General features: G+C 37.4%; 1 protein-coding gene across 1 annotated transcript; it reads right to left on the bottom strand.

Annotated features, from left to right (window-relative positions):
* On the bottom strand, window positions 1-26,374 carry prim2 (DNA primase subunit 2). The gene is made up of 14 exons (XM_055018809.1): window positions 26,217-26,374; window positions 24,741-24,890; window positions 24,493-24,605; window positions 23,431-23,525; window positions 23,216-23,336; window positions 22,263-22,358; window positions 21,087-21,224; window positions 17,900-17,967; window positions 16,670-16,742; window positions 16,202-16,387; window positions 6,575-6,701; window positions 6,237-6,319; window positions 3,391-3,459; window positions 1-674 (listed from the first exon to the last, which is right to left on the bottom strand). The coding sequence occupies exons 2-14, from the start codon at window positions 24,883-24,885 to the stop codon at window positions 444-446; spliced, it is 1,545 nt and encodes a 514-aa protein (XP_054874784.1). The 5' UTR covers window positions 24,886-24,890; window positions 26,217-26,374; the 3' UTR covers window positions 1-443.
* Window positions 26,375-27,339: the final 965 nt, after the last annotated feature.

Genomic DNA, 27,339 nt, shown 5'->3' with positions numbered 1-27,339 from the left:
TACAACTGTGAAAATTGTTTATTTTCATCCATCCTTCTGCCACCATTCATCCATAATGCTGCCAGCAAATACAATGACATTGTTTCTGAGACAGCTGGGGAATGTTCTAGTCATCACCCCCGAAAACCATGTCTCTGCCAAAACACTGTGCTCTGTGACTGGGTATAAGCCATCTGAGTTTAGACCACAGTGAAAACAAAGACAGACAACAAACCAAGTCACTACTTTCAACGCATCGGTTAATCGGTAGCAAATGCAGAAGAAGTTACAAAGTAGAAAACTCAGCTTTGATTTTGAGGTTTGAAAAGGTTAACTCAAAGTTGTTGGACTTAAATCATTGAGAGATTTTTGATTTACAACTTTAATACAGATAGAGTAACTTCAGAAGATTCGAGCCATCATACAAACACTTATTTCTACGGGTAGTTTAAAATGAATGCAAATCATGCATCTTGAAAGAAAGAGTCCAGTTCTTCTGTCATCTCAGCCAGATGCTGGGAGGCATTTGCTGCTGCTGCTGCCTCTCGAGCTGCAGCTGATCCTCTGCCCGAGTTTTCTTGCGACCTCTGTGGAGTGTCCATCTCTCTCTTTATGTCCTTGCCCCCGCCCAAAACTTTCTGGCTCTCTACAAAGTACTGGTTGGGGTGATTGAGCGAGAAAGTGATGTCCTCAATCTGCTCGAAAAATGAGAAAACACAGAAGAGGAAGGTCAAGAGAAAATAAGAGCAGTCTTAGTTTTCACCAAACTGGCAGGTTGGGAGCGTAATGACAGATTCGATGTAATATCTTTTCGAAGGTGATCATTTTCCACCTCCTTCATTGGGGGACTCTGTGGAATGGTTTAGTAATTTGTAATTTCCTAACAATTTACTAATTTATTACCATTATTGAGGACCGCAGGCTTTCACAGCCACATTAGCGAGCTAAGTCACCAGCTAACTATTCCATCAGAGCACAGTGAAAAGATGAAATGCCCTGTCGGGAAATAAATGTCAAAATCCCTCATAGTAAGAAAAATCCTATGAAATAATTAACAGATGAAGTTCAAATGCTCTCTCTGTGACCTTTTACATGATTTTTTAAACAATTTTGTTGTGATTGATGTTTTCTAAACCTTTCACACTGAAGAATTTTTTTTTTTTTTTTTTTAAATCACGGTGACACATTTGAGCACAACAGCATCAGCACCTTCTATATAGCAAATTAAGGATTGCAAGGAGGCACTTTATCATTTCTACCTGTTGAAGAGTGAAGGAAACTATTTGAAAAAAATAAACATGTAGCATTAACAACACTTAAAGGGCACTTATATAGGAACTCTACAGCTTCCAAGCACAGAACGGTAATATATCTGCAGGAAGGCTGAAATGGTTGATGATCAATTCCAACTACTCCTCCGGCTGCTGAGATGTTTGGCTTCCCAAAGTGAGTCTACACTCTTGCATGGGGCACACTGTGTAAAATCATTGCTTTCAGCAGCTGCTAGATTCATAAAAATGTGAATTCAATGTGTGCATATTGTCCTGTGAGGCAAATTAATTCATTTTACACACGACTGCAGAACATAGCATCTTTGTTTTTAATCAATTGTTTGCATGAAATAGATGAATGTATGCAGAATGACTGGGAGCAAACAAATGACCCGCACATTGTTAATTAAACACAACAAACAGCAACCCAAGTAGCCCTGGGTTACAACTGTATGTTCTCCACAGAAAAATTTAGAGCAGCTGTGTAACTACCAAATAAAATCATATTCAAATCATGATTATAATAAAACTTAATTATATATGAAATAGACTGGATATGGGCTTGCTTTATCGTTACATTTTAGATGATTTTAAGTAAGACTATGTCACCTTTGATGGACGAAAGAGCACATTTTTTCTGTTACAAATAAAACACACCCTTGCTCAATTCAATGCACTCAGATGTCTTGCTGCTACAGCATACTAGACCACAACAGACTGTTTTGTTCTACTAGTTTATTATTTGTAGAATGAAGTAACCAGCTGTGGCAATGTCCAAACTTGGGAGTTTTGTAAACCCATTTTACAAAAAAAAAAAAAAAAAAAAAAAAAAAAATCTATATTCATGTTGTAAGATTTTTGGGGGGCACTGCAAATTGTATTAAATCTCTGAAACCCAAATTTTGCTTGCAGATTTGGAAAGTGTGTTGATTTTTTTTTCTTAAGAAAAGACAAAAACATAATTTACCAAAGCAAGAAAAGTGCAAAAACACACACAATAGTCAGACCTTTCCAGTGGTCCTTGAACCAATCTTTCATTGTTATTTTTTAAGGGAAAAATAACCAAATCTAAGATATAAATTGGTGTTTTTCATTAAAATCAATTACACCTACATGTCTCATTTAAAAATTTCAAACCAGTTGCAGTAACCAGAGTGCAAAACACAGAAAAAAAAAAATTCAGGGATAACGGGCTGTATTTACACAGAGCAGATAGGAGACAAGTATGGAAACAGATTAAAAGTATAAGTGGTAAAATATCTACTGTATGGAGAGCCATTATTTGTGGGCACTTTGAAAAATGTTGTCCGTGTTGATTACAGGTTTTTAAAACATTTTGTACAGTGGATAATGAAAGATAGTCAACTTTCGTTGTTCTTTCTGTATGATTTATGGCATTTTAACTTTGTCCTACTGCACATACAGCATTTTTGATCTCTCTCTACATCATGCCATAGTTGTGTCGTTTCTATAGAGGTGCAGGAATTTATACTGCATTGAAAATTGAGCCCACATTGAGTAAAAAATGTGATAAAGTGCTTGGGGTTCAGAGGGTTAAAATGAATGAAGGATATTATCTCAATCTCCTGCAATAAATCTACAGTATCAAAAGTAAAATGTGCAAAATGATTTCTCCCTTAATTCAACTGATGCTTTATTTTTGACAACAATCAGTCCACCAAGGACACAGTGTATCAAACTGTGTAAACGCATTCAAGGAGAGTGAAAGAAACCACTCACAGATCAGCATGTGTTCCACTAATGATCATCTCTGGCAAACATTTGTGTGCATTAGTGTGTGCCAAACCCAGCTGAATGACCTGCATATGCAGTCACATGAAGAAGTGTTATCAGTTTTAGGCATTGTTTTTTGTTTTTTTTGACTAAAAGGGATGACAAGTCAGGCATCCCAAGTAAAACAGACTAAATTAAATAAGTATCCACAGGGGTTAAAAAAACAGTTCACAATGCCATAACAAACCTATAAAAATTAAGTGGCTATGACAGGCAGCTAATGATGGATGTGATGACAGTTCTGGGTCTCGCTTGAGCCTTCATGTGTGAGATGTAAGGACCAGACCCCTGCCTCTGATACAGGTAGACACAGTTACTCCCCACATCAAACAAAATCTGCACTTACATTGTGTGTCAGCTCAAAGTATTTCTGGCATGCCAGCTGGTAGTGCATTCCTTTCACCAGCTCCAGGATCTGCAACAAAAGGCAGAATATACAAAAAGAAAGTTAAACTCTTTTGAGTTAAAATACTGACGCAGTACATTTTACCGAAGATGCTGTCAACAATTTGCGCCGTTGCAGCCCCGTATTCAAATGTTGTTTTTATTGGCTTTTGGTCAATTACTTCATAACAAACATACTTCATAAATCATAATGACAGCAGTGAATCCATCCTTCAGGAAATCTTTGCAAATGTAATAAAAACAGTTCACTTATTCGGGCTAATTTAAATATTCATGCCCTGAGTCAACAGTCTGTAGAATAGCCACTGGCAACAATTACACATTCAGGTCTTTTGGTACATCTCAATTTTTGAATCTCCTATTTTTTACTTATTGAAGCTCTGTAAAGTTGAAAAAGGAGTGTGTGAGGAGAGAGTCTGGAGCCCGAGTTTTGGCTGGATCACATAAGGGCTCTCGCATTCTTAAAAAAAAAAAAAAAAACAAACAGTGGTGTGACTGCATACTCAAGGTGAGTGACCTGCTGAAAAATACATCCAAGGTCTTCGGCAGTCAGTAAGAGAGACACTCTTTTGAGGAGTCTGTCTGCATTCAGTTCCTTCATTATTCCTCATATTCCTGAAGGCTGCCTCCAGCGTGATACTGCCAGCAGCATGCTCAACACTGGGGCTGCTGTTAGATCAGTAATGAGCTATGCTCTGTTTCAGCCAGATATTACAGTTTTTATTACAGGTTTTGTTTGCTTAGTGGAATATTGGGAGCATTTGCAAAAATGCACACAAAAGACTGACAATAAAAGGAAAACAGTAGGTGTGCTGTCAGTATTATTTCAGTTTTCCCTCATGCCAAAGGGCAAATATCACATGAATGTAATATTAGGATTTAATTTCTTGTTTGTGAGGTTTATTGTTGAGGGTTTCAAGGGGGTGAGAGAAGGATGTGAAACATTTGCAAGGCATTTAATCATTTTGTTTCAGCCTTAACTATCTTTAAACTTTAGGTCTTTTCTAGAAAGGTTTTGTATGTCACCACATGAAAATAACTGTGTAGCAAATCAATATGATTTTGACATCTGCATCTACGCTGAAATATTGTGGAGACATCCCTGGATGAATTCTTATCAGCTTAGTAATCCTGTATCATTTCATCTAGCATCACTTTGATGTTGACATTTGCAGCTTTAGGAGTAACATCTGAAACTATGACATGGATTACTGTAAAAAAGCAGCTTTAGTGATACCGTAAGCTTTAGCTCAGGCTGTTGTCAAGTAAACTTTATTTTAACTTTGTTCAAATGTTTCATGACCAAAGGATTTTGTGTTTAATGCTAATTAACAAATACTAGCATGCTACAACTCCATACTAAAATTAGGAGCATGGTAAATATTACAACTCTGAAACATCAGTTTATTAGGATTGGCCATTGACTGAATATCAAGATGGACATCATAAAAGATCCTCAAAAGTAAAGCCAAAATATCTGTGCGGTAGTGAATGGCGCAATGTGCTGATACCATGTCTCCACCACTACTGCAGAGATTCTGGTTGCAAATAACATCGCCACAAAAGATGGCAGCACCCATTTCTGCTATATTTTAATTCTACTTTGGTGCAACTGGAAGAAATGATGATGCATCATCCATCTGGATATACAGTCTATAGTACTGCCACTGTGAGCATGTTTGTATTAGCATTATAAACAGTCTGTAAATATGAATGTAGCCTCCGAGTCTAAAAAAGCAAAGCCTGTGAAGAGGAGACTGAAACCAGTACGGGGTGACACTTCTGCTTGTGTGGTTGTGGTTGTCTTCTCACTTGATTTGTTACCTTAGTAAATACTGTTCCTAAAGAGTATATTGTCTCTGTCGATAGCTTCAAGACTTTCCATGTAGAGTAATGTAGATAATCTACATTGTGATTGACAAGTAGCCTCCATAGTAACATGCACCGTGTCATTGAATTCTCAGTCAGACCCACCCCTTGATTCTTCTGATTTTCAAAAGACCATGGTGCCAAATTCCAAATCCAAGGCTTCAAAATGGTAGTCCACAAATCAATGGGTGATGCCATAGTGGTTACGCCCATTATTTATATAGAGTTTCTGGTTAGTATCAAGCTGAAAGCATCACTGGGCTCAAGTAAGGTCTCACACAGCCTCTAGCATGGCAGCATACTATTAGACTTGTAGGCTGTAGTCTATGTGGTAAAACTATTGTCCCTCTGCGTATTCTGCTTAAAGAGTGACTACCCAGATTTTCCAAACCCTTTTTATCATTCAAAAACTATTAGTATACCTATATTAGGTATACCATACTTCCATCCATGTCACCACAAATCTCCTACAAATCCAGACTCAGCTTGACCACATCAATGGCAAACTATTCTCAGTCAGTGCCAACACAGTGAGCACCCTCATTTGCCAGTTTTTGAATTTTTTTCTTTTTATTTGACAGATTTTATAAAGCCACTGCCAAAATAAAAGTTTCCTGCGTAACTCGATAGCACCTTGGTTAGGGCGCAAATGCTATGAGCAGTGAGTCACTGGTTCAAATCCCAGCCGTCCAGGACTTTACTGCATGCCAATATTCTCTCTTTCTCCACATTTCCTGCTTCTCTACACTGCACTGTTGGAATAATGGTAACAATACCAAAAGAATAAAAAAGTATGAAGTTTCATGACACAGAAGACGAAAGGTAGCATACAAAATGTCCCCAGTCAGAAGCGGATAATGGTGGCCAGAGGGCTCTTCAACCATTTGACAGACCGACAGTGCACAGGATGGCACCCACCTGACTGATTCCACTGGGAGACACCTTGTAAAACTGAAGCTTCTGCTTCAGCAGCTCTGGATCGCTGTGACGGAATGGGCACCCTACCAACAAAAGATGAAAATTAATTAGAAAATAATTACATGTGTAAGTAAATAATTAAGTCAGTGTATAGCATACAGATGAGAAAAAAAAGAAAGATTCAACAAGTGAAAACTGCAGATATTTTAGGGTAGACACTGTCCACAGGAAATTGCTTCACTATTTCCATGCCAAAGCATCTAACTAAAAAGCCCGATAATGACAGCTGAGTGGCTTATCAAATGGGTAACAGCTTCTTCCAACAGCCATCAACTCACCATGATGGTCGCCTTGGCTGGGTGGATTTGATAAAATCACCTTCATGCAGCTGTAGGGGGTGTAGTCTGTTCGCTTGCCTTCTTTGCCAAACATGTGGCGGATGCTGTAGGCATATGCTTTGTCAAACTAGAGAGTAGAGGGTGAAAGAGGAAGAGAAGGCATTAGTGAGGATGACAGTGTAAGAGGGACAAGGTTGGGGTGAAAAGAGACATTGTCATACATCATGTCAGTTTTGACAGGGTGTTTTCTTCAATGAAATATAGAGCAATTAGAGAGAACCTGCTGTAGAGGTTTCGCTACACTCCAGATAGCTGAATTACGGATACTGTAATGTGGTCATCTTTCTCAGTGTTTTCTGCCCCTTGTCCTGAGGAGTGTTGGTATAGATATGAAGAGTATATTTTAAATCAAGGAATTATTCCAACACAAAGCACGAGTGTTCACTGCAATGTTCATAGCATTACTACCTACATATGCTGGACTTCTATATTTGTTCAAAGCAACTCATATCTCAGATGCAAGCAGATCCACCAAACAGACATTTTCCATCTAATCACATTATACTTCTCTGATGACTTAGCCTTTTTTTTTTTTAAATTTCAGTAAGAACTCTGTATACTTCTTATGTACTGGTAAAAACATAAGTATACAGACTGCTAGATTCTTTGTTTTGTCTCAGAAGACATTTATTTTGATTATTTAGAGCATGTTGAACAGTTTGATGCATTTGAGGATGTGATGGCCATAATACCATTTTATGGAATAAAATTATAAAATATAAAATGACTAGCAGCATAATTGGCTGTTAACATAATCATATTTTGTATAAAATATGTACAGTATTTAGAGCTGAAGAGAAAATACATTTTAATTATCCACATATAGATTTGGATTTACTTTTTCTGTCCTGTTTCTGATTGACAGTACAACTCCAGGGTATTAGCAACCATTGGATGTATTATCAGACTGCATTTACAGTTCAACAAACATAAATTTTACTTAATCTTAAAATATATATAACTTCACAAGTTCTAGAGTAAATATCTGGGAAAATCTATAACCTCCCAAAAAGCAAAAGATCAAAGTCAAAGACACAAGTCTACTGTCTGTAACTAAACTTTCATGTGTCAGACTTCTGCAAGCTTTTGCATCATTTTCTACAGTTTCAAACCAAAAGCTGCTTCATATTTTTGGATGGTGGTCATTTTACCGAGTCTTCGCAGCAAATTCCTTTTTATTGTACAGTAATTCTGTGCGGTTGTTAAAATCCATTACAGTGACCCTGCCTCTAAAAACCAAACAGTAAAATACACAGAGAGCTCTGACAGTGGCAGAACACAATCACCATGATTGCACCCATCATAACGCATTAATGCTGCAATAAAGCCTTTGAACTTGCTAATGTGACAAGCTGTAGTGACAATTTAGAAACCCATAAAATCTTCTTTAAGCACAATAAATCAAATATTAATTATGTAGAGCTTCTAAGGATTCAAGAGGCCATTTCCTGATTTAAGATTCCATTAAAAACAAAATGTGGAACTCCACCGGCACTAAAGTGTGTTTAATATGTATAATGTGAAATAATTTGATAATAAAAAAGATCCTATGTGGTCTAAAAAGTGATATAAAGACTTCAAGATAATATATTAAATTTTCAATTGGTGAAGGCAAAGCTGAGGTTAAAGTAGATTACAAAACAGCCTTCCCTTATATCGTAGGATTATCGACAGTCTTATTTTTAAAGCGTCACAATTAAAATTGTCTAACAGATGACAATAAACCCTTTCTGACTTTTTCTAAAGACAACATTCAGACCCCATCACAATCAGATGTTGTGCAGTGCAGCTTGTTCTTAACTTGCCCCATAAATGACCCTCCTCTAATAGAATACATCTACTCTGTTTCTTCTCATCACCAGCTGTGTTCCTACACTTCACAATATCCGGGATATACCCTAATACAGTTGACCCCGAATTCACAAAATCACAGTGGAGAGACTAAACACATGCACAGAAGATGCATTAAAGGAGCTGAGCCACATCTCTGCTAGTGCACATCTTGGCTCATGGGGCTACAACAGTGTAACATCCCCCCACACTCCAGGACACATTCACAAAAACCTGCGGCAATGGAGACAGAGAAATAGGACACAATCAAAGGGATTACGTATGTGTGTGCATGTGTGTGCAAACTTGGCATGGCTTCTTAGGCTCAGTCCATAGTGACTGATGTGCCTGTAGCTCCAATCCCTCTTATGTGTAATACCATTAAAGTGCTTCCCGCTTTAATCTGCACAACAGGCCTTCTCACACTGTAAGAACAATAGAAGGTGAGGAACTATAAAATGCTATAAGTGCACACAAGTTAAGAAGTTTGATGTTGTAGAGAGAAGACACATCGCTTCTTAAAAAGGTCATTTACACACAAGTGGGGTTTAAACTAAAAAGGCAATAGAATAAATTAAAGCTGCAAAGTCACTATAACACTAGTGAAGCCTGCTGCAAACTCTAAAGGCTGTACTGTCAATCCTAGTAAAACAGCTTATCAGAGAAACATATTTTAACATCCTAATGATTTAGTTGTTTGCAGCCAACTTTAGAAAACTGTACTTGACTCCTGTAGTTAAGCCATCTGGCAAGAAAACAAGCAAGCACATGCTTCATAAATCAAAGGAAGCAGGGGGATTTCAATAACTATAGTCAATCAGTTGACTTTAGTTAAACAAAAACCATAAATTAAAAAGGTAACTCAGTATTTCAGGTAATGTAGTGTCCCTTTTTAATCAAATCCAGTGTGACATGTCATAAGCATAGGTTTAGATTTTTTTTTTTTAAACTACTGCATGACACTGTGGGGTCTTTAAGCAGCTCCTTCAGCAGCAGACTGAGACATCCACCCTGCAAGAAGGAGCGCTATCGCAGGTCCTTCATCCCATCTGCTGTAAGACTTTACAACATCAGCATCACTGGCTGATGTTAACATAAACTGGACTATATCATTACCACCCCAAACCATAAAATTTGCACTGACATTATTGCACTGCACATCTTTGCACTTTTAAACTTTATTTTTATTTTTTATTTTTATTTTTTCTGTTAAGCCACTTTATCCTCATCTCTCACCCTTGTATATACTGTAAATATTATTACTATTGTTCTATTATTATTTTATTCTTATCACTACGTCCACTGTTACATAAGCTGCTGTAACAATGTAAATTTCCCCTGGAGTGGGGAGAAATAAAGAACTTTATCTTATCTTATCTATAACGGGTAAATTGATTTAGCTGCGTCTGTTGTGTGTTCTTGGTAATACCCAGTCATTGTCACAATGTCATAGCTGACTGCTTCAACAGAACAGAGCCATTGTTAATGTTATTAGTAACTACTATGGCAGGTCAAAACATCTAGTGTGATAAGGACCTATTGTAGGTACTCCACCACAACTCAATTTGCATGGAGGACACCACTACAGAGATGTTTGAGCCAGTATTTTTTTCCTCTTTTAAATGCTTACCATAGTCACTTTAAATCTACGTTGCTGGTTTCTGGCCAAAGCATGAGCCACTGGGTGAATGCTAATATCCAGACCTCGTTTTCAACCATTTGTATCGGATAACACAATGTACTAGCCAATAGTCTGCGCCTTTAAGGACTGGAATCATGAACGCAAATTGTTGAAATATTTCCTTAGAACCCCAGTGACTACCTAATTACAGTGAAATAATTAGAAAACAGCAAAAATAACAGAAAATCCTGGCAAAGCATTTGCACCTGACAGCAATACATCAGCCCTAAACTGAAACAAACAATGCTTCCATTGTTGAACCTTGCTCCTCAGGTGGGTTGCTTATTCCCTAATATATAAGAATGGAGATAAACAACTATAGATACATTTATGCGAGCAGTAATCAGAGGAAGGATTCTGCAGAATTATCAATGTCTGAATGCTGGTCTTCCTTATGGAACACAAGGCCCCGAGTAAAGGGCTAATTGGCTTTTCATCAAATCACTGTAGTATTAAGCATGTTTACAATCATTACATGTACAAAAAAACAAGGGTACATTTTCTGCGTGTTTAATAGATTATAAAAAGGCTTTTTATTCAATTTGACAAGCCAGACTATATTTTAAATTTCTTTAAATCAGTAAAGAGGATAAAATTCATCATGTATCATCATAATAATTGTGGCACACAAATCTGCCAGAAAACCACAGATCTCTTCACCCGAGGGAGAAGCGTCATCCAGGGCAACAGCTTATCATCTACATCTCATTAATGACTTGGCAGTGATGTTACAACAACCTGAAACCCAGGTTTAACCCTTAACAGTGAGGCAGTTAAGTCCTTGTTGGTGTCACCCACACAACAAGGATCACAGCAGCACCTGGACCTCCTGAACAGTCAGAACTGGACTCTGACAGTCAACTTTAACAAAACTAAAACCACAACCCTCTTAAAGAAGCCCAGATCTCAGGAAACCAAATATCAACCCAAATTAGGAAACAACCATCTACACTGCACCTTATATTATGATTATCTAGGGCTAAAAATCAGTGTGTCACGTAACAACGTGGAGAGCACTTCTTTAATTAGAAGAAAATTTTCTAAATTAGACATACCAGTTAGATTAATTTAGACTAAAATATTTTGCAGTGGAACCCCGACCAATTGCCCTATAGCATGGTAATGTAGTTTCTAAGTCTGGTCTGTACTAGATGGGACATCCCATAGAGATCCTGCAGGTCCATAGAAAACATCCAAAGAAAAACATCAACCAATGCCTGCAGGGCAGCATGATACTGTTGACCACTGATTATCAAAATTAAAAAATGAACACATAAGTTTTGGTCACATCTGAAACTGAGCCTCCAAGACACACCGACATTTCAGGCACTACAAAGACTAAAGCCTTTTCTGTCAGCTGGTCCTGAGACTTACTGATCAGATAAAACCCAACACTGATCAACCTAAGAAAAAATACAAATAAATTATTAGATTAACAAGACATGGCTATTCTGACTCTGGCAAATCAAACAAACACACATTTCACTGCAATCTGGCCTTTAACTATGAAAAAAATTGGCAGAATATCTCTTTACTGTCAGAGATATAAAGCAGATCCTGATCAAATACAGACTCCGTGACCACAGTGTATCACCGGAGAAAGACCGACAGAAGAAGTTGTGGCTTCCAACAGAGTTTGATGGTCACTGCTCGACAGTTGAGGTAGAGACAGAGAAACTAGCCAAATGTATGAGACAGGAATATTTTAAAAAGTTTGATGTTTCATCTCAAACTTTACAGAACTGGACGACAATGAAATTCTGGTCAGAGAGGGACATGCAGCAGACCTTACAGCACAATATGTGATGAACATCACTGAATATGAGAACCAGGTTCACATAGCCTATTATACACAAGCACACACATAAGATGCTCACCTCATGTTTTTTTTATTGGACTTACACCACCTTTGACAATTTTGTTAGCCTGATGTTAATACCAATACAGCATGTTGAAATGAAATTAAAACACCAGTAGCACAATTCTGCAAGCAACTTATGAAGATGAAAGACGCAAAACCTTACTTTGATTTTATAGTTGTAGGAGTCCTAATGAATTTCTACATCCTGGCCTTAGAGTGTAACATTGCTGTCATTTACTTTACAGACTCTCAATAGGATGAAAGACATAAACTAACACCATACAGGATAGCAACAAAGGATCTGATGAGTCCTTTCAAATGTTCCGAAAATACCAGCAGTAAAAATAGCAGAGTACATTTGTATCTAATCTCTTAGAGCAGTTAAAGCGTCATCTAATGACTCTTCTGCTGTTCCAATTATAATGTGAAAAACTGTCAGTTAGTAGAAATTTATTAACCTGAAGTTAACATCTTTAAAACAAGTACTTCAAAAGCAGTTCTACCCCGAGGCATTACAACCAACTAAAATGTGGTACAAATAGACAACCTCCAAATGAATAGGCTAACTTCTATGGCAAGAAAAATGGATAGATCAAGTTGATTTTATCAATTTTCTCTCCCTCTAGTCTAATATTACATTGCCTCTTCCTCCAGGCCTCCCTTTCGGCATCGCTGCCTCCCATCTTTTTCTCTGTGCCTGTCGCATACTAATGAGCAAGCTTTGTGCAGCCTGCCACAAAGTGCAGTCTCTGACACAACACATACATCACAGTGAGAGCTGCGATCTGGTCAGCACCATTCTGCTGCCTCTGCTGTGGAACAAGAGCTGGGCTTTGTGCAGAGCCCATCACACTTTCTGTGGGAGCTTGTTCATGGGAAGCAAGCCACCTCAGAAATGGGGCACCAAAGAGAACTGCAACATGAACTCCCATGTACTGTGGGAGCCCCGAGGCTCTTACTGAGGGCCAATAACAGATGCTATGATCGGAGGGAGTGAAAGCAGGAAAGAGGGACACTGCTGTATTACTCTAAACACAAGCTTTAACAGGTGTCAGTGACTGTTCTTTGTCTTTTTGTAGCAACACAGAAGATAATGGGCCTTCTTTGCATTGCCAAGTGAAAATATTTTTTAAAAATGCATATGTACAAAAAACCTTCTTACTGAATTAAATCTTTAGGGAGTGAAGAGAAACTCGAAAATAACCACCGTGGCTTCTAACATATTCTGCTGCAATGCAAAAATATTTCAAAGAGCTACACAGATTACTTGTGATATTTTTGTTTATATCATCTTCTATTACTAATGAAACCTTGTCATTTCTCTGTATTATTTCCCCGGCCAGGGTTTACCTCATTTTAGATACAGGTGATCATTGCAATTAATAACTAAAAGAGCAGTTCAATATTTTTTTTTAAGAGACCAAACAGAAAATATCATTTGGTTTTATATGTTACATAGCGCAGCACAATATGCTGTTTCAAAATCTACAATGTGATAGTCACATTGCAGGAAGTGTGAAGTGAAGTAAGATATATTAATACACAGTGTTTCATATATATATGCTACAGGAGGGGTGATGTTAACCATAAACAGGTGTTTTGCCAGCAGTGTGTCGCAATCATCGCCACTACAAAAGGCAACATGACCGTTTAAATCAGCACCATCTAACAGCATGATGAGTGTTCAGCCAGATCTGAAGGCCACCCAAAGCAAAAAAATTTTTTGGATGCCTCTGAATATGTGATACCATATGAGAAAGGATCCAAAAGGCCTTTTGTCACCTTTTAAAAAATGATTTCAATTTTCTATGCTGACACACTACCTGACAAAACCACTCGAGATGATCATTTTTCTCAAAATAGTGTTTCAAGTCATATGGTAAAAATTCCTGCATTTTTTCATAACACAATATATACTGCAGAAAAGCTACATATTGCAATGCCCATCTTTTTTCCCCAATATCACAAAGTCGTAATATTATATAGTGCACAAACAAAACATTTCTTATATCTGATGAAATTAAATGTTTCCGAGGCATTTCCTTAATATTGAAAAGTGGTAATACTAATCTGCTGAATGCATTTTCATTCATACTGCATCCCCTGAGAATTTGGTCATGTCTTTGTGCTTGTGTTGCCCACATTAGCACTGCTTCAATTTAGGCCACATCAGCCTTTTACCAGTTGCATAATAGTGCACTACTCCTGCCACTCTTACAAAGTTGCTCTTCTGCACTAAGCAAGCAGCCGTACAAGTGACAAAATATCTATTTTTTATATAGCAAACATGAGGGACTGAGGCTCAAGATATTCCCACATGCCTGAGCACTTTGTCTGGCTGATGCAAAACATGACCAAGACTGGAAAGAGTGCCGGCTACCTGCAGTACAATGGTAGGGATGCCAACAGTGTGATCTGTAACAAATCACTATTCAAAGACAGCAGGGCTCTCTGATCAAGGTCCATTCATACGCATTGCTGTGCTAGACTGCTGCTTCATGTGTCTATTCAGTTCAACACAATGATTTCTTGGCACTCTATACCCTATTAATAGTGTATCTACTGATGAGCATTCAAAAATGCAAATGACATGTACACATGGATGTTTATTACTGTAGATGAGATTCACAGCATTTCTGTATCTCTTGAGTTTTAAATCTAAACTATTATATGAAGACAGGTCAAAGAGGCTCACTAGTAAGTACATTTTCAACTGATTATTTTTTTTAAAAGTAAATATTTTGTCGATTATTCTTTTGGCCTATAAAACACAAGTGAACTGTGGAAAATGCCCACCACAATTACCTAGAGCCCAGGGTGCTGTTATTTGTTTGTCCAGCTGAGTATACAAGCCTCATATAAATTAAGATTGTTATAATGTAGTGTAAGACAAGGAGAGATAGCAAATTCTCACTTTAAGAGCCTAAAAGCTGCAAATATTGGTCAGTTTGGCGTGGAAAGTGGCTCAAGCAATTAATCAATTATGATTGTAACTGATTTATTTTCTGTCAATTGTTAGCTAACTGGCTTAGCAGCTATATTGTCAATTACTGAGAGCTGGGGCTGAGCAACAAACAATATAATGATCTGTGGTGATCATGTCAAGCAAGTGATGCTGCTTCTAAAAAAAAAAAGATTTTATGACTATAAACTAGCAAATACTTTAAATATTGTATCAACTGGCCATTCACACTGCAATGCATTTCTGTTTTTAGGGTAAATATCAAGGAAATAATTGAGAAAAAAAGACTCACTGACACTGAAAGGTTTGGCTGAGGAAAGTATGTCCACAATCAAAAGCCACAGTTACAAACTTCAGCACTTTGTGTATGTGTGAATTTTTAGTTTTTACTGTTACTGCAGCTATGTAATGACTGAAGTGAGAAAACAAAACCTAAATGCTGTAGCTGGTGATGTAAAAAACAACACAACCATGTCAGAATGGATTTTTTTAACAAGCAAGTACAGAGTTGTTTCTAATAAATTTATATTTAAAGCACTAGAACAAGCTTTAAACACCATGATTAATTTCTACTTTATTGCACAGCATGGAATTCTATTTGTTCTATCTAAAGTGTTCCATCATGTGGAGTCTCCTGTCACTACTGTCTCTTATTCACATAAGGAGTAGTGGTTCTCTTCGTGCAGAACAAATTCAATGTCTTTGCTGGGTCTCTGTCTCCTATTGAGAGATGTAATAGCTGAACTCACAACCACTTAAGTCGTCATTAGCCTTATCACAATACTGCGTGTACGCAAGTACAAGAGTAAACTTTCTTTCAATCAGTACAGCTTTGAAGGGGCCACTTCAACAGTCACCCATTTAAGGATTGGATAGCACTCCGGAGAATCCAAGGTGTTGTCGAAAATAAACAAAACTATTGGTATTTGAATATGGCCATTATATTCTGAAAACAAAGTTGGCTGAAATTAAGTGTCAAAAACATCCTATTTATGTCTAAACTGAGTTATGGCATGATGTAAGAGTTGTATTTTTAAAATGTTTTTGTGGTATTCTAACAATATACCCCACAAATCTATCCCCTTGCTAGTTATAGTTGTGCTTGGGTGAACACAGCAAATCAAATCAGCGTTTAACCGAAAACTGGCCAAAACTGACTGCATTGGTTTTATACTTGCTTGGTATTAAACGAACTAAAAGAGCATAAAAATGATTCGGTACTGTCGGCATTACCTTATCAGCATCCACTTTGCCTCTTATGAACTCGGACCTCCAGAATTGCAGAGCCTGCTCCAAAGAAAGGCCGATACCTTTGAGGAAGAGGCCGTACTGCATCCGACCACCATGGCGGAGATGGTGGTTCTCTCTGAGGGCCTGATGGAGCTGTCTCATACACAGTGGGAATGACTTTCCTGAAAGCTGAAGGATGTCAAATGTTAATTACCAACATAAAGAAAGAATAAAGTGCAGAAAAATATACTTTATCTGTGCCTGCATGTACTATTTTCATTTTATGGACCACATTCTACGCATCATGTAACATTACCATTATCCAGTGGCACTAAATTTATTTTCTATGTATTCCTCTTGGCCACCAGAATTTCTATACAAATCTCACTCTACCCCTTTTACACCACCAATTTCCAGGCAAACAGCTACTTGAAGTTGACGTTTCCAGAATACATGGTCAAGGCAACTCACTGAGTCAATTTGCTCCAAGGAGATTTTTCCAACATTCTTCTGGATGCTGTAATCCTGTCCCACATATGCATGGCTAAAAGAAGAAAAATTAGGAAAAACATCAGGGTCTGTGATAAATGAGATTATTGTTCTGTAGCAATCTTAAAAGCTGTCACGAAAATTTATCTTGTTTTAACTAAAAGTTTGATTGGGACCCAACATTGAAGACACTTTACTTAAATGTAATAACAAAAAAGTACATTTATTGTGAAACAAGTGCAATCTCCTGCTGCGCAAACTTCATATTACTAAGCTGCAATCATGAGGTTTTTCACTTTGGCAAGCCCAAGGAGTCCAAAGTGAGAGAGCTTTGCACCACATCTGCTCCCCCTACCATCACAGTTAGTGACTTGCCCACTAATCTTGACAATCTGCCCGCTAATCTCCAACAACAATCAGGTATCATCACTTCTACCATCTTTATATCCATGTTTTTCTTGTCTACAGCTAAATAAACACCCTTACTGTGTTTTGAGCTATTCTCCTCAGATACTGAAGCCGCAACGCAGTCTGCTACCATTAAAGAAAGTTTTAAAGCAACCATTTATTGTTTCCATTTCACATCAAAATTATTTCATGAGTGAATGTGTGAAAAGCTTTTTATACGATCTATTGTCACAGTCATAGAGATTAGGAAAACTGTCTCAAGTGCATTTTTGTTGGTGGATACCACCAAAGCCTGAAGCAAAGTAATTTTAACATTTAAAAAATGACTTAACCAATTAATTTAGATTGTTTCACATTGTTTTACTGTCTGAAGTAATTAATCAATCAAGGTCACGACAGCAGCTCTGCACTATTTATTCCATTATGTTGTTTATGTGTAGTAATTTAGTAGCTTATTATCACTGCACCTAGTAATCCATCTTCAAAACTACTGTCCATCAGAGAACTATCCACCAATATAGTCTAAAAAATATAAAAGAAACAATGCACCTGTTGTGTACTGCTACTTTTTTTTTTGTTTCCCCCAAAAGAGTAACAATAAAAACAGCAGTTGATAATGCTGAACACGCAGCAAGACACAAAAGTTTGTACAACATCTGGACTTGTCTACAGCGACAAAGTGGGTTGACTCAGATCAGCCACAAGCCTCCAGTGTTCTCTGGTGCCAAAGATCAATCCTGTTAGACCTCTTTTTCAACAGAGTACTGACAAAATGGCAGCAAAGTTATCAATCCTGCTGTTTACCTGAGGTGGTTAAGGAGCGGTTGGAGCCGTTCATCAGAATGCACTGCTGGTAGCGAGCGGGCTGTCAGCTGCAGAAGAGATGGGCATCACATGACTAATGGCAAATAGTCTAGGTCAAAGGATTAGAACAGCCTAACACTGCAAGATGAATTACTACACCAAACAATTGAAATACGCGGCATGACAGTTAACTAAAGCAGGTTGACTCAAGTGTATCAGATTTTCTTTGAAGTGAAAACTAAATAAGTACTTGCCCACCTGATAAATCATGCAAAAATTGTGATATTTCTTAACATTAAATACAACTAAAAGAATTACAAGGGGCCCGTGTTACAGAACATATGCTAGCAATGCCAGAAAGCTGACTGTCAGCTTGGTGTGAGTGTTCAAAGTAATAACAGTAAGGCATCTGCATGCAAACCAGTCAAGTCACCATCCTAAAACATCTGTAGTTAATGAAACAGGTGAACCCCCGTCTACTCCTGACATTTCCAAATTTTCATGCGTCTGTTCGCAAAAAAGCTATATATAGCCTAATTGCTTTAAAAATACAACTCTAATTAGAGACAGTCTTAACTGAACCAACGTCTTCCTTACATATATACCTAAAACATCTTGAGATATTGAAGACGGCTTTTTAAAATGAATGTCAGAGCAATACCTGGAGTCACATGGAGAGGCAGCTTTCAATTTCATACCTTTTTAATGACACCTTTTCTGTGATACCCCTTGCTGTCCCCAGTGAAAAGAAATAACCATTACAGCAACACAATGGCACAGTTACAAGAAAAATAGCTTTGAAGAATTCTTTCATTCCAACAGTTAGTGGTCCGGATAATTACCTGGAAATAGGAGAATTGCACAACCGGACCAAGTTGTTGTTTTTATTAGTGTTATGGTTTTTCTTTTCTAATTTGGAAAGGGTGGCCACGGCTGTTCTATGACAGAGAACATGTGTTTGTAATAAGGCAAATCATGTACATCTTGCTCGCTATGTCACAATTGGTACAGACGCACTAACTTTCTATATGAACACCACCACACAACACTGTCTAATCATGATTGGACACTAGAATGGAGTCTGCAGCTGATGTTGTTTTCCAAGTGAAGTCATTTGGGGATTCTTTGGCTGAATAACACACAATAAACTTCTTTTTAAAAAATATAAAGCACATAGTCAAAACAGCAGGTGAAGGCTTTGTACCCCAGTTAATCTGCATGCAACCTGAGATTAGCAAGCTACATCTAAAACCACTCTCAGAAAGCACAATTCTATAATTCAGTTAATCACACAATTCACTTTGCCAGATGTGAGATTTAGATGAGTACTTCAAATTGCCAATAAGCATTTCAGATCACTGGCTAAGTGGAGTCTACTCTTTGTCATGAACACAAGCATTACCCGAAAATACACTGATTGAAAGTGACAACTCAGTTAAATACAAGCAGCAGACACAACAAAACACTACCACTGAGCAAAAAGTGACCTTTGTTTAAACTGCTAAAGAATTTTCTAAGGACAAAGCAATGAACGAACAGATCCAAGACAGACTCAAATACCTGTATCTGCTGTCTCTTTAGACTGAGTGCTTTGTAATTGAGTGTATATACTATGCTAGAATACTGCATAAACAGAGTGACCCTTGATATGCCCAGGCCTATTGCAAAACACTATATGGAATACTCATGTATAGCTTTACACGCATTGACACAAAATCAATAGGAACATAGCAGGAACATACTGCATGTGAAAAGCTCTGATTTAAGCTCATGGATGAGCAGTGCATAACTTACTGTCACTTGGTACAACTTCTTAATAGCAGGTTTTTAAAATGTTGCCCTCTGATAAACTCCAACGCTGTTTTTCAGTTGTCTCCAACTGAAGATCAGCAATGGCAGGCATGTCTAAGAACCATTGTGTCTAATGATGCAGACTTATACTTTCCTGCCCCAGTGCTGGTTGATTAGGATATTAGCACTGAAGTTTCAGGACTTTTATGGATGAATAAATTGATTCTTGGTCACTCTGTGTGGACATAACAGCAAGATTTTCAATGTGGACCCAATTCTGAATACAATGACCCCCTCGTATTGATCCAATATTTACTCCGCCCTGCTGCACAAATATAAAAGTATGGTGTAATTTACTTTATACACCTATGGATACTTTTTTTTTTTAAATTTCCTTTTACCTTTTCAATTTCCTGGGCCAGTGTGCTGATGAATCAGGTTACAATAACAGTAGGTGATGCCTCCTCTATAATTGTGAACTTTGTGGTTGTTTTGAACATTAAATAATTTTCCAGACCAAAGAAAGACTCTTGTTTTGTCTATTACTGCCACTCTCTGGCACAAAATCATCCTAATAACAACAAACACAATTACTTCAGGTACACAATTCACACACAATGCTCACTGATAAATACAATCTACATAAAACCAGATTAAAAAGGTTAAAATTCCAATCAGAAGTGTGATGATTTGCAAGTCTCTATACTGGCATATTACTCTCTTTGTAAGTCCACTAATTAATAGATCAAGTCTCTTTATAAATCATACAGTGCCACTGCCTTTGGTTGTTGATTGTTTGTGCCTGTTCCCCAGTCTGGACTCCTCACTGCAATAGAACTGAACTTTGGTTGTCTCCTCACATATATTATACAGACTGCCTCTGGGTTCCAAAACATTGCATTTCATATCCCTCAGGGCATTCAATGCAATACACAAGAATGGTGATACTGCTCCGTCACAAACTCCCTGCGATGGCCTAAAAAAAACATCATGCCTGTAGGGACAATAAGCACTTTCCTACTAGTTGTCTCCAATCTTCCCTCCAGACATTTTATGTCATGTGTGCACACTTATTCCCCTCATCTGAACCCTGTGTTTCTACAGTTTCCCTCAGGGCCATGAAGGCAACAGCACCAATTTAACAATTTGCCTTATGGAACCAGGCTTTTCTGTCTGCACAAAACTTCTGTGAATAAAGTACATGTGGAAGAAATGGGCAAAGCTGACACACCTTGACACTGCAGTATAAAGTGAAGGTGTGCCGGGGTCAGTCAGAGGGGTGTTAATTGAAAGCTATTTTTAAAGGTCAGAGTTGTTGGTATTGTATTGCATTATACATTAGGATGTCCCTATAACTGACTTCATTTCTGTAAATGCATGTACTATAAACACTTACCGCAAGAGCTTTAGATAGCCTTGTGCGGAAATCATTGAGAATGATGGTGACAATGTCCTGGTGAGGGATGTACACGTAGCCTGCTTTGAGGTACACTTTCCTTGTCCTCACTAGATCCAAGGCATCTTGAAACGGAACCTTTGAAATAGAAAAAAATAGAGTTTGAGAGGAAAATCAAATAAGTGCATTCAAAAGACATTCATGCAAGTTGAGTGTGTGGATACAAAGGCCAACCTTGTGCCCTTTGTAACTGGCTGCTTAAAATGTGATGCAAGATTTACACATATTTTAGGGATGTTCAGTAAAGCAAATGTGAAGATTCACATCGTCCCAATGCAGCAGCAAGCCTAAAATGTACATTACAATTACAGAAGCAGGTTGTGACAGTGATATAGGATGGCAGTGTATTTTCCTAGTAGTAAGGCAAGACACACAGATGCAAAGCAGTAATTCTACATTTGGAAGAATATGAAGTCTCCAATAAGTTGACTTAAACTGCCTCAGGGAGGAATATCTGCTCATTTATTTGATATCATAAGATGGCCTGTCTCTATCTGACAAGATATTGGCCCTGAAGGTATGGGAGTTGAAGAAATAAAAGAGAACTAAGCAGACATAGCCGAGTTTTTGCTTCATTGTAATAAATGTTCTATTTTTTACAACGAGTTCACAGTTCGCTGGCCTGCTTGGCTGGTACTCTTGGGCAGGTTAAGATTGCACAACATGGGTGACACTAATGAGAAAGCTCGAGTGGCAATTAGTCCAAGGATAACGCTGGACAAAAGGCAGAAGCTCCTAGCATTCAAATGCAATTTTATGGATTTGCAACACTCCTTTTCTTGTAAAAGCATGTAACAACCTATTTTACACTATAAGTTATTGTGGATGCTTTGAGCATGAGATTGTTGGATGCACTGGCAGTTCAAAGGGCTCAAGCAATCCTCATACTTATTTTATATTAATCTATAATGACCTTAAAGGTGGAGTCTATAAATTTAGGATTGCTCTTTCAAAATGTAAAAACAATAGCATCTTGTTTCGATGTCTTGCCTGTGTAACTTATATTCACTGGGAACTACAGGAATGTAAACTGTAAACCAATATTGTACAAGAAAAACACGTGCTGTGGAAGCAAAACAACTTAACATTCTGATCAGTCTCATTGATGGAACTCACTTTGTAGAAGTCCTGATCCTCCACAGTGATTCCACTGACGGCATAACTGGAGTTGACAAGTTTATCCTGCAGAGCCTTCTTCTCCTCGACGCTAATCTGAAAAGTTATTGATGAGTTTCAGTGACGAGCTGCAAAAGCTGAATTGTGTCAATGATAATAAAGTGAAGGTCTGTGCTCAAGAAAACCAAACACCATTTATCAAATGACAGCATTGTCCTTGTTCTGGCTTGACACATGATGTGCTGATTAATCTATAATGAGCTTTTTAAATGTTCTGATGCATGATTCTTTTCTATACATGAAAAATGATTTTATGATAACCTACTGGAGATCTTTAGGTATTCTCTCTGAAATACTGTGTGCTACCGAATGCATTTTTAACAAAACTTTAAAATTAGTATTCAAGGGAACCCTTAATATTCATGGGTCCTATTCGAGTGGTCAAACAGCTCCATCTAGTGAAAATACAACTGAACACCACTTTGGTGAAAATGGTGATAGTATGTATGCCCTGTTTCTGAACTGAGAAAGAAATGCACAATATTATTCACTAAAATAACTGTTGGTAAGGTGTCAGTGTCACTTTTTTCTTTCTTGCACCTTTTTTTTTTAGGTTTGTCTTTGCTAATATCCAGTAATAAACAGTGTTATATCCCCACACAGGGGGTTTCTGTATCAGCATCTCTATCAAACACATTTGTGAATTGTTCTACAAGGTAGTGTTCGCATCAGTCTAGTAAATGTTCTTCTAAAGTACATTTAAAACAACAGGAGTCAAACCAAAGTGCTGTCAAATTACAACCCATTAGACATAAACAATATTATTAAGACACATCTAAATACAAATACAATAAAGAAAAATAAAAGATACAATACAATAAAAAAATGAAGTCAGAGCATGAAATGTCTATAAATTAGTCTATAAGCCTTTAAAAATGCTTTCAAAAACTTACTGCGTCATATTGCAGATTATTCTTGTGAAGAAATTCAAGCTTCTGTTTCGAAGACAGGTAACTGAAGCGGTAACGGAAAAGATCAACTTCTTGTTGAATAAACCAACGCCTCAGATCTTCCCTTTAAGATACGAATGGAAATAAACATTTATCAGCTGCACTGAGACAACTAATAACATTTAACCAGTGTTTTAAAATGAAAACCGCAGACTTACGTTTGACAGTAGGCGAGTCTGAGAATGAAGTGCGAGATGTGGTCCTTTCTTCGCTTCTCGATTTCACTTGGTCCACTCTGAGATTTTCTGTCGTCCTTAATGGGTTAAAGATTGTGCAGTATTGTTAATAGCATATTCATTTCCATCACTCATTTCTTGACTGTAACTCTTGTTGTCAAGTTCAAAATAGTTTTACTGTCTGAAGATCTTCTGATTTTAAAGGCGACATTTGACAAGAAGATAGTATCACCTGCTGTTTATTTTAACTATAGCAATAGTTATAATATCTATATGTAATTTCCCCATTCATTTAGATTCTTGCCATTTATTTTTAATTCTGTATCTGTGATGTCTTCTTTTGTGTTTTGATACCACTGTTCTCACACAGTACAAAGTAGGTGTTGTCATTTTTATGTATTTCTATTTTGGCTGTGAGTCACCTGCACGTTTCTGAAAAGATTTGAGGGTTTCAAAATACTAACAAATCAGTCTACAAACTTGTTTTATAACATCCAGCAATATCATTGCCCAATAGAATCTTTTTTTCTCCTGCAAATTAATGTTAATAAATGCTATCTTCGCTATTAACCCATATTAACAAGATTATAAAGCATCCATTTAAAAAAAGAGAACTGTACACAGAAAATGAAGACCGTGGTTTCTCCTACTCTGCATCCCTGGTGCTATTAATGTCTCTGACCTTCCAGTCATGATATCATACAAACCTTTTTTTAATTTTACAGCCTCACATTTAAAGTCGTAAAAAACAATGGTGCAGACCAAGCTATGTACATAGCACCAATGACAAACTGTTTCTAGTTTATTAGTGAAACATAGCTGAGTCATTTTCAGGTGACTGCTAGCACAGAGGAGTGCAGCATCATGTTACACAGTGGCTTGTTCCCAAACCCCACATAATACCTGTGAAATGCCCATTCTGGGAAATAGCTATGGAGAAATCATTTTGTGATAAAGCTTAAAGTTGCATTCGTGGCATATAATCAATGGAGCACTACTAAGTATTAAAATTGTTTTCATTTTTGTAATACTGAGCATACTCACAGCATCCGCTCTGTAAGGAAAGTTCAGGTTTTTAGACTCTTGGTCCAGTTTCTTTGTGTACTGCTCTGACAGTTTCACATAGCTCACTCCCAAATTCTCAACGGTCTTCAACACTGCAGGGGCATTAAAAGAAAAGCTTTACAAACACCACGTCCTTCACAACATGTTAAAAATGCATTTCACAACAACAGGAGAACACAATGCTTATAGAAAGTTTCATAATGAGTGGCTTGAGACCACAGTCTTACATTTAAGTCTTTCCACAGCAAATGTCTCAAATTCAGAGAGAGCAATGTTTTCAAGAGGTGGCTGCCCATAGAACTGCAGACACTGGCCATAGAGCTCCGTGTGAGAGTTAGGAAGAAGCTTCTTTTGTCTGCTCATAAACTGCATGGTGCCTGAAGGTAAAAACAAATCCAAGATATTTATATTTTTTATCATATTTAATATTTACTATTTATAACATTAACAAAATGGAATATCACAAGGCAAAGTTACTACAACACTAAAAACATTCATTAGAGCATTTGTGTTTTAAAACTGAAAGAATCGACTAAAACCAAAGTAGCTGAAAGAAAAATGGAATGGAAATAAAAGTCTGGATTGTTCTACAGATAAAACTGAGTCGAGGTTTAGACTGTGCTGCATCTTATTCTGGGTTTTCAGGAGTACAACAGTTAGTTAAACTGAAGCTCAGTAAAAACAGTCAGCATATACTAAGTAATACAATTATTTGAGTGTGTATGGTACAGACCCACATTAAAAGACAGGAGCAATAAAACTGTAATGGGCCTTAAAAAATAAAGCCCATTGTCTGTCTGGCCTTACAGAGAGGGAGGGGCACCCAACCTTGCATATAGCTCACATTAACGAGCATTTTGAGAATGCACAGACGGTGAGATACAGACCAGTGACACCTTCAACACAATACACAACTCTTCACCAGTGCACCATGCTTTACCAGGCACTGGCATTTGGGAAATAAAACACAATAGAAGACGTATGTGACCAAATGAAATGTTCATGGAATCAGCACCTGTAAAACGATTAGAAATGCATTCTATTTGGTCTGACGAGTCATAGGATGCTGTGGCTCTTTACAAAAAAAAATAAATAAAAAATCCATATTAAATTACTGCCCAGCTTCTGTTGCTAGATCTGTACCATTCACACTGAGCAAAACTGGCACCCTGTACAACTTAACTTGGGACATGAGGAGCAAATATAACACCACAAGTCAAGATATCCCCCCCTGGTATTTTACACAGAAGCAAGAGGAAGAAAAAAAATACATTGGCTGAAAGTATTTCCACTCGTCAAAATAGTGTTGCATCTGCTGTAACTTGCCTAGACAACTGCCTTAACTTACCCTGCAGACAGACAACTGAACTGACCTAAGCTAGCGAAGGACTTATGTTATACTGGGTCCAGCAGCCCTGATATAGAACGAAACTAACTAAAACAAGGTTTGAAACTGAGGGAGACTTCAGTGTAGCCCGTTACAGAGAGACAGTTTCGCTAAAGTTAAAAATACTGCATCCTCAAGTTACAATACAAATCCCAAACAGCATCATGTTAGCAGCATCTACGTTGACGTTAGCTAGCATGCAGCAGCTAACCGTGGAAACTAAGTTAAAGGCGGTCGAGCTCAACAGCAAACTTAGTATTTTAACACACGAGCTACTTGAACAACATTTAAAATTACAATATTGTTGTTACATTACCGCTGAGTCGATGGAGATCCCGCCAAACAAAGTGGGCTGTTCAACAAACGCGGGTAAATGATGACGAATTGGCCAATTCAGGAAGATGAACTCCAGTGATGTGGGATGCGCTCGTTTAGTTGTTCCAACCGACCCGTCCGAGTCTCACATTAATAATGGCCTCAATAAAAACATGAGCGAAAATTTAAAATTTCGTATGAAAATGTGAACTCGTTTTGTAGGTATAGTTGTTTGATGTGCAATAAAACATGGTCATAATCCGTGTCTTTTTTTAACGACTCTGTTTTTAAATCGCCCACCCTAGTGTACCAGAAACTTTCGGGAGCACCTGTACAACATATCAAGCGCACTCAGGACATGTGGGTTTACCATTACCCATCGACTGAAATACTTAATGAGTGGCAGGATTCATGCACTCTTTGCTATCTTTATTTATGCAGAGGTTTTTTTTTTTTTTGCAATTAATAATCAATATAAATAGAAACTGAAAGACTCTTAATCGCTATCATCGTCTACAACACAGACACAGAAATGTTTATCCAAACAACTCAGCAGGGACCTGTCAAATATAGCCAGTAGTGGACAATACTTAAGTACATTTACTTGATTATTGTCATGAAGTACACTTTTATATCAAGTGTTTTTGCTGTGTTTTTTTTTACTTAAGTATTTATATTGTTCTCCTACTGTGAAACAATTATACATTTGCTTCATATAGTTGAGTGGAAAATGTTGCACGTTTTACTCGTCATTGCTTTTTCCTTTTTGAAGTATTTGTTATCCTTTACATTCTACACTTACATTTTAAACTGAAAAAGGGAAAATTAGTGAGTAAATACAAGACAATGCTTTGATACAACTACATAAATTAGCTAAAGCTAAAAAAAAAATTAAAATTATACATTACTGTATACTCTTAAGTTTAAGTACTGAAGTATTTTAAATTTTCTTCTGCTATGTAAATGTCATACATCTGAGAGGAAAATGTTGCACTTTTTACTCCAAGACAGTTATGAAAAATCAGTAGTTATCAATTACATCTCGGATTTAAATTAAAAAGACAAACAAAAAACAATATACAAGACAAGGGATTAATTCTAATTTATAATTCTCGCTTTCTGTT

This window comes from Amphiprion ocellaris, chromosome 16 (genome assembly GCF_022539595.1).
Source record: "Amphiprion ocellaris isolate individual 3 ecotype Okinawa chromosome 16, ASM2253959v1, whole genome shotgun sequence".
NCBI lineage: Eukaryota > Metazoa > Chordata > Actinopteri > Pomacentridae > Amphiprion > Amphiprion ocellaris.
The sequence above is the reverse complement of the archived record's forward strand: the minus strand, read 5'-3'. Positions and strand labels throughout refer to the sequence as shown.

Bases quoted from the DNA above. Each gene is read 5' to 3' on its own strand.
- prim2 (XM_055018809.1), bottom strand. From the start codon at position 24,885: ATGCAGTTTATGAGCAGACAAAAGAAGCTTCTTCCTAACTCTCACACG. The intron at 24,606-24,740 runs GTAAGACTGTGG...ATGCCCCTGCAG, and splicing joins TGCTGTGGAAAGACTTAAAT to TGTTGAAGACCGTTGAGAAT. The intron at 16,743-17,899 runs GTAAACAGCAGG...TTCTTCTTTTAG, and splicing joins CCGCTCCTTAACCACCTCAG to CCATGCATATGTGGGACAGG.